The sequence below is a fragment of the Phalacrocorax aristotelis genome, chromosome 17, assembly GCF_949628215.1.
Source record: "Phalacrocorax aristotelis chromosome 17, bGulAri2.1, whole genome shotgun sequence".
Lineage (NCBI taxonomy): Eukaryota > Metazoa > Chordata > Aves > Suliformes > Phalacrocoracidae > Phalacrocorax > Phalacrocorax aristotelis.
Genome location: NC_134292.1, coordinates 2,489,937 through 2,504,333, shown reverse-complemented (window position 1 = coordinate 2,504,333; position 14,397 = coordinate 2,489,937). Strand labels below are relative to the sequence as shown.

Sequence of the window (14,397 nt, the reverse complement as noted above, 5' to 3'; positions counted from 1 at the left end):
GTCAATGGGATGGGCCAAGGATGGAACTCAGCCACATTTCATTAAGAATGTCTTTGCTGGAAGAAGTACAGCTGGGAGTACCCTCCAAAGAGATAAACGTTGGATGTGCAACTGCTTTGCTCTGACAGGAGTTAATCAGGCTACAAGTCTGCACTCGTCCTAGATGTTTTTTCCTGAGGAAGCTTCCAAAAAGGTCTTGCAGACAACTGGGAGAGGTGCTCACAAAAGGAAGACATAGGCAAGCATAGGTACCATCATCTAGGCTGATGTCTCTGTTCAAGAGACTTTGCATTTTACATTCTTTGGTCTTTTTTTCCCCCAATAATTTCTTATAAAGGAAGAAACATGCACAGAGAAGAAGCAAGCAAGACAACCTCAGGAAAAACAGCAAATTAGTTTGCATTGCCATGGCACTGGGCGCAAATCTAACTTGTATGTGTGAATGACTTCTCTAGGGTGGGGGAACAAGTTCCTGGGTTGGAAGACCTGAACCGAGCACCTCACCTCCCCCCCAGTCCATCCCCATCCCCCTGCACCAGCCACGAACAGGGCCTGGGGCTCACCTGGAGTACCGGCCGCCCACATACCCAATACCTCCCGCACCACGACCACAGCAGAGACCCCTGCTGCCAGCCCGCAGCTGCCCGCCCCACAGGCGGGCACTCTCCCCCAGCACACGCAGGACCACGTACTCAGCCTGGATACCTCCCAAACTTGTACTTCCACAACTCAAAACGTTCAAGTTCATTTGAAATGTTATGAGAGGGTTGCTCGCCGCAGGCTGTGCTTGCAAACGGGTGGGCAGCCCTCCGGCTGGGGCAGGGGCAGCCACCAGGCGGGACACCGCACCGCCTGCCTCCTCCCATCACCCTACCATAAAAAAAATACGTATTTCAGCGCTCTGTCGGACCCGGGGAGGGCTCCGGGAAGGCTGGATGCAAGAGCCAAGCTCCTCCGGCTGCCTCCCGGTGCCACCGCCCCGGGCACCTGCAGCTTCGGAGGCTCCTGGGGAACAAGCCCACGTTCGGGGTTTTTGGGTTTTGGTTTCGGTTTTTTTTTTTTTGGGGGGGGTGGGTGGGGTGGGGGTGGTTTGGTTTTTTTAAAGATTGAGAGGAAAAAGTAAGCGGAAGCAAGGGAGTGAATAATTCAGCAGGTTGCTCCTAGCAGCCCCGCCGCTCACCTCCCCGGACGCCTCGTCGCAGGAGGGGGAGATGCGAGCCCCGAAGCCCCCAGCGCCGGGGTGGGGGGACCCCCGGCGACCCCCCGCGACCCCCTCCCCGCACCAGCCCTACGGCGCCCCACGGGCGTGGGGAGCCGGCGCCCCCCGGACACCCGGCCCCGGCGGGGAGGCGGCCCCGCCGCCCGGGGGAAGCGGGCAGGGGGCATCCGCAGCCCGGGAGGCGGCGGGCAGGCCGCGGGCTTACCTCGGTACTGCAGCGAGCCCGAGAGCCGCACGGTGACGGTGCCGGCCAGCGGCTCGCCGGGACTGTAGACGACGCGGCTCTCGCCCAGTCGGATCTCGAAGAGCTGCACCTTCCCCATGGCCGCGCCGTCCCGCCCGGCCCGGCCCAGCCCGCTCCGCCGGCAGCGCTACCTGCCGCGCCGTGCCGCGACGTCCCTGCCCCGGCAGGCGGCTCCGCCCCGCCCCGCCTCTTCCCGCCCCGGCCCGGCCGCGCTGTGGGGCCGGGGCGGGCCCTGGGGGCCGGGGCGGCTGGTGGGGCCGGTTGTGGGGCCGAGCTGGGAGGGAGGGAGGCGGTTGTGGGGCCGGGCTGTGCTATAAGGGAAGGAGCGGGTTTTGGGGCCAGGGTGTGAGGGAAAGAGCCGGTTGTGGGGCTGAGCTGTGATGGAAGTGGCAGCTTCTGGGGCCAGGCTGTGCTGTGAGGGAAGGAGCCGGTCCGGGGGCCGGACTGTGAGGGAAGGAGCTGGCTGCCCCAGCATGGGGCCATCTTGCCTCCTGGTGCTCCCTGCTCCCTCTAATCTGATCTTCTCCCTGTAATTCTCCCGGCCCAGCTGTCACATCTCCCCCCTTCCTATTTTTATAACCCCAATCGCTTTAAGTGTCCAGTGAGAGGCAAACACAGGGGTCCCGACACTGCCTGGGACCGGGGCTGAGTGGTAAACAACAGCCCGTGCTCTCTGCAGGTCAGGGTGAAGATGTCTGACCTGGCCGGGATGTCCAGGGAGGTGGGGGGCAAGCAGTGGGCTTTCCTCCACCACACTAATTGTGTGCCCCCTCATCGCTATGTGATTTAGTAAAAAAAAATCTGTAAAACCCACACCAAATGTGGCACTGGGGAAAGGCACCTCCTGGCAAGGCCGCCTGACCACTAACAAGCAGGCTGCATACACGGGCAGAATGAATAAGTGTAAACCAAGCTGTTTATCTGCAGAGCACACCCAGCCCGGACCCGTCTGGACAGAGAGACGTCCTCCCACGGGCCTGCAGTGATGCCAGCCCGGGCACATGGGGCTGCAGGACCCTCCGTGCCACCTTATGTTGGATGTCGCAATGTAAAATCCCTCATAAAGCACCAAAGGGGTTTGTGTATTCCCAGTGTACCAGGCTCCTGCTGGGAAGCTCTTCCAAGCCCTCCCTCCTCCAGTGTTTAAAAGCTACCTCTTATTTTTCCAGCCTATGCATAGTCACAGGCAACGTACACTCCTATGGTCTTGTGCCAAGGCTTTCAGCCGTTCATCTCCTCCCGCGGGGCGTACCCTGGGATGCATCCATACACCACTCTCCTTGTGCTGCCCTTAGCTTTTGTTTTGCCAGGCTACGCATGCTGATTTTCATCAGTCTCTTTTTTTGTAAGAGGAGCCTGCAGCGTCTTCCATCAGTCTCTGCAGCCCCTGTTTAGCTCCGCCAGCAAAAGCAAACAAACTGGGGGGAGGCGAAAGCATCCTGCACTACAGCAGATTTTACTGAACACTCTTCCCCCATGGAAAGTAGCTGAAGACTCGGGGCTTTGCGCGCTGTTGGGGCCACCCCATCGCTGGGGCAGCACTGGCACCCTCGCCCCAGAGGGATACCCCACACCTAACAACTCAGGGTGAAAAAATCCCTGGGCTAAAACCAAGCCCCTCACGCTGCGCCACAGCTCTCCTGACACAAAGAGATTTATGCGCCTTGTTTACCGAAAAGTTAATTTTAAGCATGGTGAAGTTGTTTGCCCAAGGTCACAACGTGAATAGAAAAGATTCCTGCGCCAGGAGCTGAACAAAGGCACCCAGGCTCCGGCCGCAGCCGTGCACGCTGTGGCACAGCTACAGCACTGCAAGTCAGGCGCCGTGCGCCTAGACACAAATACAGGAGCCCTCCTCGTGACATGGCCAGCAGCAGTGCCACCGCACTAATCTGTCCCCTGGGCCACCGCACTAGTCTATCCACTGTGCCGAGCAGTTTGTAAGACATAACTGGATGGGTATAATTCAATATATTCGATACCTGCAGTGCCAGGGCACCTGCCGTTCCCTGTAGGGGCCTGGTGGTGCTGGGTTTGGGAGGGTTTTGCTAATTGGAGTCAAATGTGTACAGGCATTCCTGCCTCCCCATTCATCTGCACACGCCCCGGAGTCACCCCTGTTATCTAACTGCGTGAGGAGTCACCAGCGCTGAAATTCAGAGTGAGTTAAAAAAAAAAAAGCTAAGGATGTTTGGTAAACTGCAAAAGATTCACTTTCCTGCTATTTTGGACCATTGTTTTGCTTTAAAAAAAATTGTTTTGAAGGGTTTGTTGTGGTGGTGGGAAATCTTACTTCCTCTGGGTTCTGTCTGCTCTCCCTTCCTCCTTTTTCCCTGATTAAAAGGGAAATTTGAGAAGAGAAACAAATGTCAACCCCGGTCTTAGAATAAAATTTTCCTTTTAGGTGACATCACATTCCCGTATCTTCAAGCAACATGAAATATCTTGACAAAGAACATAGAAGTTAGTAAAAAAAGCCCCGTTTATCAATAAAACACCCCCACGGGTACTTGAGCCCTGCTCTGCCCGCAGCACAGCGAGGTTTGACCACGGGCCCTGGGAGAGTGGCTGCTCATGCATGGGCAAAGTGTGCCCACAAAGGGGACAGCTGTGGCTGCGAGTTTTGTACTGCCTATACAGGTATTGCTGTATATATGCAAAAGGCTTCATGGTTAAGTCATAGACATCGTCTTGTGACTTAAATTTGTTCCTCTTTTGCCCTTCCAGATGTTGTCCTGCAGCTGCGCCCGGTGACATGGATGCGGCACAGTCCTACCTGAACCCTGCCTCAGTTTCCCCCGTGCTGGATGTGGTCATCTCACCCCGTGGGGCTGAGCTAAGCGAGGGACCTGGGAGTCCTCAGGGAGAGGCACCGCGGAAATGCCTGAGAATACCTGAGCCGTGAGTGATACGGGGTTTAATGATGTGAGCACTTCTGGGTGAGGCAGCAGCACATTGCCCCTGGGGCAAGCTGTAGTTTGCATGGTCATTTCCACCCGCTCCGTCGTCGCTTCGGGGTATGTGGCTGCCAGGGAGATGGGCTGGCCTCGCACCCTGGGGATGCTCCTAGCCTCTCTGTTACCAGGAAATGAGTGAGGCTGTCCCTTGACTTTTGTTCTTCCAACCTCTCCCACATCCTGCCGGGGGGGGGGGGGGGGGGGATCAAGCGAGTGACTGGGTGGGGACCCCACTGCTGGCCAGGTCAGCCCACCTCAGCCCCTAAGGTCAGGCACCAGAGTGGCTGTGACAGAGGAGGAGAGAAAGCAGAGAAAGCAGCAGGGTGGCATGGCCAAGGAAGCTGGTTTCTTAAACTTCCCTCGGACTAAAATACGCATGTGAACAGCAAGCCCATGGAGGGCTCACTGCGGTTATGGTTATAGCATATACACCACCGATAAGTATTCTATATACCCACGTATGTATACCAAATCTGTAATACCCATATATATTCCACTTACCTTTCTTACCTTTCCAAATCACTTCCCTGCTTCACTCAGTACCTCACAACCTCTCAGCTGATCAGTCAACCACATCATCTGATACTAACAGCAACAACCACTCATTTGTTTCAGGCTGACGCCTTTCACCAGCGCACATGTAGCATTGTTCAGCCGCACCTTCCCGCACACCCGCCCGCTCCTCGGCAGGAGGCCACCGCCAAGGCCCCCAGTTTCCTTTCTCTGGGTTTGCGGGCTCAGCTGCGACCGGCGAGGGAGCTCACAGGCAGCTTCCCCAAGGGCACACAGTGGCCCTGGAGCTAAGCGTCCCACCGGCGGGGTGTGAAGCTCTGGGACCTCAATGTCCTGGGGCTGTGCAGCAGCCCTTGGCCACTCCTGGGACTGTGTCTCCCCGATACACCCCATGCTTGCAGCAATCTCCCAGACGCGAGGGCCACGAGCCCCACGGCAGCCCCACACTGGGGTCAGAGAGAAGGGAGCTGTATGTAACCGGGGGCTCTGCGAGCGGGCCATGTGGCAGCTGTGGGCTCCAGCCCATGGGTGCTTCATGACCCTGTATCCTGAGACAGTGTCCGAGGCCTTGTTCAAGGAGTGAAAAAAAAAGAAATCTAAGGGGCTGTAATAGCATAATAAATAGCATCTGTTTACCCTCATACTGTGTCCCTGATTAAAGAATATATTGGCTGAAGCACCTCTACCAGAGAGATGAGACTACTCTTCACCAAGGGACAAACAAACCCTGCCATGTCCCTTGGCAGTTTGCTTTTTAGCCCGACTTTGGCAGCCTTCAGCTTCAGCTGCTGGTTCTTGTTCTGTCTTTCTCTGACATTAGAGAGTCCTTTACTGCCGAGTAATTTCTCCTTGCAATGGTACTTACACACCAAAATCAAGACACCCCTCAAATTCCTCGATAAACTGAGCAGTTTGAGCTCTTCAAGCCTCTCCCTGTAAAGCATTTTCCCCAGCCTTCGTGTTATTGTGCTGGCTTGCGTCTACACAAGCCCACGTACTGGCATTTGTGTGTCAGTGGAAATCTGCATGCAGGAGCAGCCTCCCACATACAGACACATGCACACATGATGCATTAGAGTGTATTTATCCCCAAACACACACAGAGGTACGTGCAAGCCCTTTTGCTCGCATCATGAGGGACCCGATGAGCATCCGTGGGTAACACACAGGGTGCTCCTGACCTGTTCCTCCCCCCCATACATTAACCCTCATCTCTGGAAGAGGGCTGCTGATTCAGGGCCATCCCTCCTAAACCAGCTCCTCCCTTTTAACCTTCCCCCTAATCCATGGAGAAAGATGAGGGCAGGGAGCGTGAGCCCCCACCTGAGCCACTGTGGTCCCGTGACCCAGCTGGCACCCATCCCCTTCACGTGGGTGCTATTGCTGTAATTAGGTAATGCCCAGCCAGCACCTGGCAAGCCTCACTAGAAAATCCTTAGAGAGAGGCAATGCATTAATTACTATTATTATAATTCTAATCGTGCCGCCTGGATTTCTGGTCTCCTCCTTTACTAGAAGAGCCTCTGTTGCTCAGCATGGGACTGGAGAGGAGGATCGGGTGGTGGGACCCCTGTGCTCCCTTCCCCATGGGCTTCAGCATCCATGCATAGGCAGAAGGGCTTCTTTGGGGAAAAGCTGTGCCGTAGAAGCAGGGCAGCCCAGCACCTGCGTGTCCGCCGTCCTGAGAGATGGCCTGAGCAGCCAGAGGGTCCAACAGCAGCGAGAGTACTAACACTGCCTGCTCACCACCTGAGGTGCAAGACATTTGGATCTTGTGTTTGACCTGGCTCTCACGTCTCCTTTCCTTCACTGCCCAGTTCTTCTACTTCTTTTTCCTGTATAACAGCTTCATCTAACGATGTCACAGCATAGCTGGCCAGGAGAGCAACCCATTACTTCCCACACTCCTGGTGTTTGGTACCATCCCCTCTGGAAGAGATCACTGCCTCACCATCAGGGATGTGACATCTCAGCAGCCACTCCCATGCAAAGTACACCATCTCACCTCCTGCAGTATATTTTTCACATAAATCCATTTAATTCCTCCAAGAAATGGCTGATGAGCACTCCCACACTGCCAGCTGTGGTGGCGATAACCTCCAGCAGAGTGGCAATGATGAACACCCACCCAGAACAGGAGGCAGCAATGGCGATATTGGAGACCACCACAGCTGCCCACGAGAGGCGCAGACCTCTGTGTGGCTCAGCAGCCCCCTACTAGGATTAATTTACACAACCAGCCCAGACATTCCACTTCTAGCTGATAAAAAGCTGTGGGATGGACCCTGCCCTAATGCCAGGAATAAAAGTCACCAGGAGTCCCAGGAGGAGGTGTCTGGGGAGAGATCATGCACCAAGGGTCACGTCAGCAACCCAGCTTGAGACCCCTGGGGTGGGGGCACCCCACGGCATCCATGCTCCTCTCCCACACCTGGCTGCCTTTGCCAACTCATGGAGAATCCCACTCCTCTCTTAGCACATATCTCCTGCCTCTGCTGCCAAGAGAAACACTTCATTTTCCTGCCCATCATCAGTCACTCCATGTGTCCAGAGCAAAAAATATCAATCCCCAGCATAGAGAAACACATCCTGGCAGCTGCTCCCCCAGGAATGTGGCGAGCAACCCTCTTGGCACGTGCTGGAGTGGGATGTCTGAGCCAAACCATGGCTTGGTGCAGGGGCAGATGCATCTGGAGGACCAAGGCTCAGGGTGACGCTGACACACACATCCCCCTGCCTACGGCTGCAAGCCGCCCCAGTGGGGTGAGCAGCCCAACACCTGGTGACACAGCAGAGGATCCCCTTCTGAACAAAACCACACTTCCATAGCATGAGGCTCCCTATGTGCAGAGCCCCTTCCCCATCACCCAGGGCCTAGGGAAGGGACAGGACGGCACACCAGCGGTGCCGACACCACAGACACCCCAGAGAGCAACCAGACCCAGGCATGCAGGGGAAGGAGTTAATCTCTCAGCCCAAGCTGCTGCGAGAGCAAGGCTCTGCCTGAGGGCACCATCAGCCGCTGAACATTTTTCTTTGTGAAGTAATGCTTTCCAAAAGCCTCTGCTGACTGACTGCATGGGTGGATGCTGGGTGGAAAAGCAGGGGGGCACAGGTGTCCCCCACCACTGCACCTTGCTGTTCCTACCCTTGCTCATCCAATCTCTCACCCCTCTGCCCACAGCAGGGCTGCTTCAGGGTTGTCCCTCATCGGATATTTCCTTTTCCCCAGCCATTGTTGATTTGGTTTTCCATGAGGTAATGCACAAGTCTCAAAGGTCGCTGGTCTGAGGCCAGCCAGACTCGTCACGTGGCAGGTGAGTCACATCTGACAACTCTGCCTTGGCCAGAGCAGGAATCATCATTAAAAAGTCCTCCGCTGCCACGACATGAGCGCTGTCTGCCCCAGCTGTGCGTTGGCACGGTGCTGCTCACGGGAAGAGCTGATGGAGACTCTGCCCATGCTAGAACCCTGTGCTGGACATCTCCTACCAGCCCATGACACTGCCAGCTGAGCTGGTGGCAAGTAAAGTGGTTGAAGGTGGCTCTACAGCCCATTTTCACCAAGTGACCAGGCAACAAAGATACTTGTGCAGCCAGTTGCTTTATGGCCAGGTGGCAAAAATCAAACCCACTGTCCCCAGGGGGGACACAAGCAGAGGACAGAGCAGCTCATAGAATCATGGAGTGAATCATAGAATCATGGAATGTCCTGAGCTGGGAGGGACCCACAAGGATCATCAAGTCCAACTCCTGTCCCTGCACAGGACAACCCCAAATTCACACCATGCCTCTGAGGGCCTTGTCCAGGTGCTTCTTGAATATTGTCAGGCTGGTGCCGTGACACCTCCCTGGGGAGCCTGTTCCAGGGCTCTACCACCCTCTGGGGGAAGAACCTTTTCCTAATGCCCAGCCTAACCCTCCCTGGCACATCTTCCTGCCATTCCCTCGGGTCCTGGCGTTGTTCACCAGAGAGAAGAGACCAGCACCTGCCCCTCCTCCTCCCCTCGTGATGAAGCTCTAGGCTGCAATGAGGTCTCCCCTCTGTCTCCTCTTCTCCAGGCAAAGAGGAGTTCTCACAACAGGTTCTAGGAGCAGCTCCTGGGACGCTGCTCCTGCCAGCAACCGCCAGCTCTGCACAGAAGGGAACTGCCCAGCTCGCCTCCATGGATCCATTGGGGGTGTAGGGTGATGACAGAAAATAAAAGCAAAACATGATTTTGGTGTGGCCCAGGGCTTTGCCTGGGTGCAAAACTACCCTGGGGAAGCAGCCAGCACCTCCTACCATGGGTTAAGTGAAGGCAAAAAGCTGTCAGTACCTGCCTCCACACCTCTCCTGCTGGTGGGAACGGAGCATGCTGATCTTCTTCGAGTCCATGTCCACTCCCCCCACACTGCCTCCATGGGGGAATCCAGACAAGCTACAGTCACCCCATTTGCCCGCTGGGACAGTGTGAGCTGCAGCCACTGTGCTACCCCAGGGACCTGGCTTGGCACAGAGTCCCAAAGAGGCTGAGGCAAGCAGCACATCAGAGGTGGCGGCAAGAGCCTCCAGCACCCAGGGGAGGTACAAGGGTGCAGCCTAGCAGGAAAGAGGCAGAGAAGCATCCAGCGGGTGCAGCTGGGAGGGCAGAGCCCACGCCTCGGAGAGCCACACATGAGGATCTAAGAGTTTCACCCATTAAACTGAAAGCCAAGAGCAGATCAGCGTGTTACAGCAGCACAACTAGTCAGCACAGAAAGGCAGCTCAGGGCAAACCAACAGTGAGCTACGTACAAGACCTGATCGCCTGTCCCTTCCTCAAATGTTGGGGAGATGGAAGAAGGACATGCTGGGCACTGAAGAGCTGGTGTAACAAGCTATGGGACCCTTGTCTGAGGACAAGGAGGGAAAAGACGTGATACACCTGATTTAACACAGCCAGGATGACTTAACAGGTTCAGTTTCTTGTGAGCATGTGGGTGAGGTGGAAACATCCCAGGCACGGTGGGGGTCCACATCCTGGATTAAGTCCCACAGAGAATACAGAGTCACCCTAGCTAAATCTCCCCAGATTTATCTTATTTCACCACTCTCCTTGAGGCTGGAGTTTGCCTTACGGAGCAGCCACTGCCAAATCTGTCACAACCTTTATTTTCCCTGAGCTACAACAGCACAGTTGTATTTCCCTATCTTCCCTGTGAGCTTGAGATGGTTTAGGGCAAACCCAGTTCTTTCACTAGCAGCTCTGTTTCCCAACAGCACCCATCACCTTTGCATGCTCCTTCCATGGACAAATATTCCAAGCCCAGCTCTACCTATTTTTAGAGCCCTAAAACCTGCTGTGGATGGTCATTTCAGCCAATCATATAGCTAAGCCAGCGCAAACACCTACTGTGATGTCAATCAAGACCAGCAAATGCATTTGATCTGTGTTATCACAGTTATCAGGCTAGAGCAGCACCAGAATAAATCACTTTGTTTGGGGTTGAATCATCTCTCCACCAGACACCTGCCAGACTACAGCACAGCTACGGCTCGACCTGTCCTCCTCTTAGCAAGCTCTGCTGTTGTGATTTCACCAGTTGCCTCCCCTGCTGCAACCCAAGCACCTGCATGAGCTGCAAAGAGCTTAAACAAAATGGGCTTGTAGAAGAGAATGAAATTACAACAATTGCATCTCATCATCCTCTGCAGATACGTTCCTGCTCGTGGCATACCATCATCAGCATCGCTTCTCAGCAGCTGCAGGAAGTAAGGATTGAAGAAGAAATTGAATTCCCCAGACCCAGTATGCCACTGGCTGTCCCCATGCACAGCCAGGGGACTTCATGGTGTGAACACCTTATGAGGTCCAGTTTCCTGGTTCTCCAGCTCCTCACACAGGTGCCTGTGTGCAAGGCATCCCCACAGGTAGCCGACCCTGCGCTGGAAACGTGGCTGCCTCAGTGTCGCAACACAGCCCTGCAGGAACCGTCAGTGTGGCAATGCAGACCACGCACCCTCCCACCTCAAGGACAGCCAGAGGAAATTTAAGGCTACTGTCCCTCTCTCCTAAGACTGGCAAATGCCAAGGCCTCATCCTAGCAGCCTTTAGCCAGACAGATGCGCAGTGACGTTTCAAAAGGGAGCACGTCAGAGACAGGTACCAGTGAGGAATCTGGTCCTGTACCCGCAAGTGCAAAGTCCACACACCCCCCACAGCAGAGCCTGGGAAATCAGCTGCAGCTTCACAGCCCAACCACTCCTGCACAGCTTAATGTGTCACCTCCTTCTACACCAGGCACCCCGGTTGTGGGTACACCAAGCCCCCAGGGTCCCGCACGGAAGAAGCACTGGCAAGCACTGCAAGGGGCACTCTGGAGGAGATTGTCCACCCCATCCCAGCAGACATTGCACTGTAACACCTACACCCCACAGCCCCCCTCGCCAAACACTGCATTTTTTCCTGTAGCCCTTTGTAGAACCCCACCACCACCCATCAGGGCACAGCAAGGGCCAGGGGCTCCCAAAGGTCCAGGAAACCAGAAGGAACACCACAGCTACAGGGCACAGTCCCACCAGCAAGGGCCCCGTCCCTCTCTCCCTAGCATGGCAGATCTAGAGATGGTTGAAGTGTTCAACCAGGAGCCCAGACCATCAGGAAAGTTCACCACAATGAGGCACATCTAAAAAATCAAGCCAGAAGATCAACCTGCAGTTCAGGATCAGGCTCAGTGATGGTAATCTGGGCAAGACACAGTCTGGTGATCTTCTAGCAAGTCTACAATAATGAGACAGGTCAAGCTGAGAAATCAGTCCATGGGTTAAGGTCTGGATGACCAACGCTGGAGACCAACATTCCTCAGTAGGACTCAGGCAGGGACTGATGGCACTGGCAGAACTTAAATGGACCCCCAGGGCCCATTGGCTGCAGCCCCAAGTGAGGCTGGTCAAGGCCATGAAAATATATTAGTGCCCTGGCACCCTGTGCAGCTCCTGCCCCCCACCCAGCTCCCATGCAGCCCCCACCCTGCAGCCGGTAGGGTGCTTTTCAGAGCTTTTCTGGCCCTGCTCACCCGTCACTAGGACTGAGTGCTCAGGAGGGGTGTTGGGGTCAGCAGAGGCAGCTGCTGCAGATCATTAAGGACTCATTTGTGGAGGCTGCTCTAGGGACACCTGGGGGGAGCTGGATTCTTTGCAGACTTTTCTCAAGCCAACCATCAAACCGCTGCTGCGGGCTTCATGGCACTGGTCTACAAACAAGTCTTGTCCATGCAAAGGAGCAGCACCCACTGCAGCAGGGAGCACCAAGGCAGACCCTGCCCTGTCCTTGCCAAGGGGTGAGGGACTCTCTGTCAGCGTGGCTGAGCTGAGCAGGGATGGTCCAGCCCTGTGGGGGCTGATGGGGACATGGGGCTGCTCTGCTCTGCACGGTTACAGCCTCTGCTGCCTTCTCTCCCAGGAGAAGGAGGGCAGACCTGTTGGCTCCTCTCACCCCCAGGTGCAAGCCCCAACTTACCCCCCCAGCCACTCGCCATGAAACCATCCATCCCCAGCGCCCCTACAAACAAACCCCCAAACTGTAGGTGCTGCCGCAGGGCATCACATCGCTCATGATTGCGCTGCATTGCCTCATCCGAATGCAAAGCAGGCAGGAGGTGTGATTGCAACTGCTGGGCCCATCTAACCCCCTGCCAGACTAAATCTCCCTTGTTTTGTGGATGAGGTAAATGACCGTCTGCTCCCAGTGCCCTGCCATGGTAACGAGCTTTCCTGGAAAGTCTAATTGCTGTATATTCCCAGCAGTGAGCAAGCAGTGGGTCTCTGGCAGCCTGCGTGACCCCGTCCCTGCACAGCACCCATGATCGAGCCCCAGGCTCAGATGTGGAGAGGGGTTTTAGCAGCGGTGATGCCACACAGGTTGTTCACATATATGAGAAAATCCATCATGCATTGACAGGTTCTGGACTGCATCACCCTTTCAGCAAGACACTGCTGTCACCCAGGGTGTCCCTGGGGACTCCCTGAACGGCCCACCTGGAGCTAAGGTTGGGCTGCTGGGGCTCTTCTATCCCATACTTTTAGGGACCAAACTGAGCTGAAAGCAGCTGGCTGCAAACCCAGCACCAGCCTGGTAAAGGCTGACCATCCACCCGCCAGCCAGGCTCCCTGGGAGCAAGGCCCGCTCAGAGAGAGCCACGCAGGGCTAGTGGGGAGCCAGGACCAAACACTCTCCAGCCAAACCTCTCCCTAACTCTTCTCCTGGCACGTCAGGTGCTGCTGCATGATGCTTCTCCTCCTCCAGTTGCAGCTGCATTTTGACAGAAGCGAATTGCTGGTAATGAGCCATGTCTCTCTACAAGCTGAGAGCCTTCAAGATCAAAGACGCTCTTATACGAAACCAAAATGTTATCGCTGGCATTCAAAGGCCAGGCTAAGCTTCTGAGGGAAAAAATTCAATTTTCTGTAGATCTAATTTGAAATCATTTTAATGCTCATTACGATAGAGAGACCCAAGCAGATTGTGCAGGCAGGAAGACAGGGAGGGAAAAAAAGGTTATTATTGACATTTTAGTTTAGGTCTTTATTCTACCGGGAGCTCCCCACTTCTGGCCAGCGGCTTTGAGTAATGCTATTGTTAGCATCAGAATTGTAATTCTAATGTCCTCTTTATAACTGGGTTGGAAAAAATCCTGAAGGCCTTGGCTGAATTCAAAGTAATGGAATTTATAGAGATGAAAAGAAATCTGAAGACAGAGAAACCTGCAAGCCCCTGCGCTGCTGCTCCCTATCATGGGGTGGTCATGATGCTAGCCCTGGGTGTCCCTCTCTGCAGCGCCTTCCTGGGGTGCTCAGTGATGGGAGGCAAAGGAAGGGACCATGGCAGCCACCTAATCCTCGTGTGTCCCAGCTTGGCAGCCCACCAGAGCCGTCTGCCGGGGCCATGTGTCCGTCTGCCGGGTCACAGCCCCAGGGACAACTGTCCTGAGGGGTACCGTACCCCTTGGCAGCACCCAGCTCCGTGCCTCCAGCTGAGGGGTGGGATGGGGACAGGAAAGAGCCCAAAGGGGTATTTGTTGCCACTATCTGTGAGTGCTTGCATGGAAATGCAAGATTTGGTAAAGGTGGGCACAGGTGTCCAGTGGGCGAGGGTGTAGGGTGGTCCTGGGGCAGGTGGGCATGGTCAGAGCCTAAAAAAAAAGGAGCTTGCGGTGAAGAGCTTCCTAGCATCTCCCACCCGCCGCTTTTTTAGAAACAAGACTTCTGTCAACCAGCTCCTCCGCCCTCTCCCACCAGAGCCCCGGGGGAGGCAGGGCAAAGCCCGGGGCTGCGGAGCCCGTGTCGTTTGCGTCTGGGCCTGCGGAGGGCAGCAAACCCCCGAGAAGCGCCTCCAGACCCCAAATAACCCTCCTGCTCCCCAGCCCCAGGATCTGGCCCCCCGGGAGGCTGCGGGCCGGGTCCAGCCGGGAGCCCCAGCGAGGGGTCGGGGTGGATCATCCCC

General features: G+C 55.5%; 1 protein-coding gene across 1 annotated transcript in view; it reads right to left on the bottom strand.

Annotated features, from left to right (window-relative positions):
* ARRDC1 (arrestin domain containing 1) overlaps positions 1 to 1,635 on the bottom strand; it is a 41,318-nt gene extending 39,683 nt beyond the window's left edge. Inside the window, exon 1 of the mRNA XM_075111874.1 lies at positions 1,425 to 1,635. Within this exon, the coding sequence (XP_074967975.1) occupies positions 1,425 to 1,542 (118 nt within the window). The 5' untranslated portion in view covers positions 1,543 to 1,635. The remainder of the gene's footprint in view (positions 1 to 1,424) is intronic.
* Between the last annotated feature and the right edge of the window lie 12,762 nt (positions 1,636 to 14,397).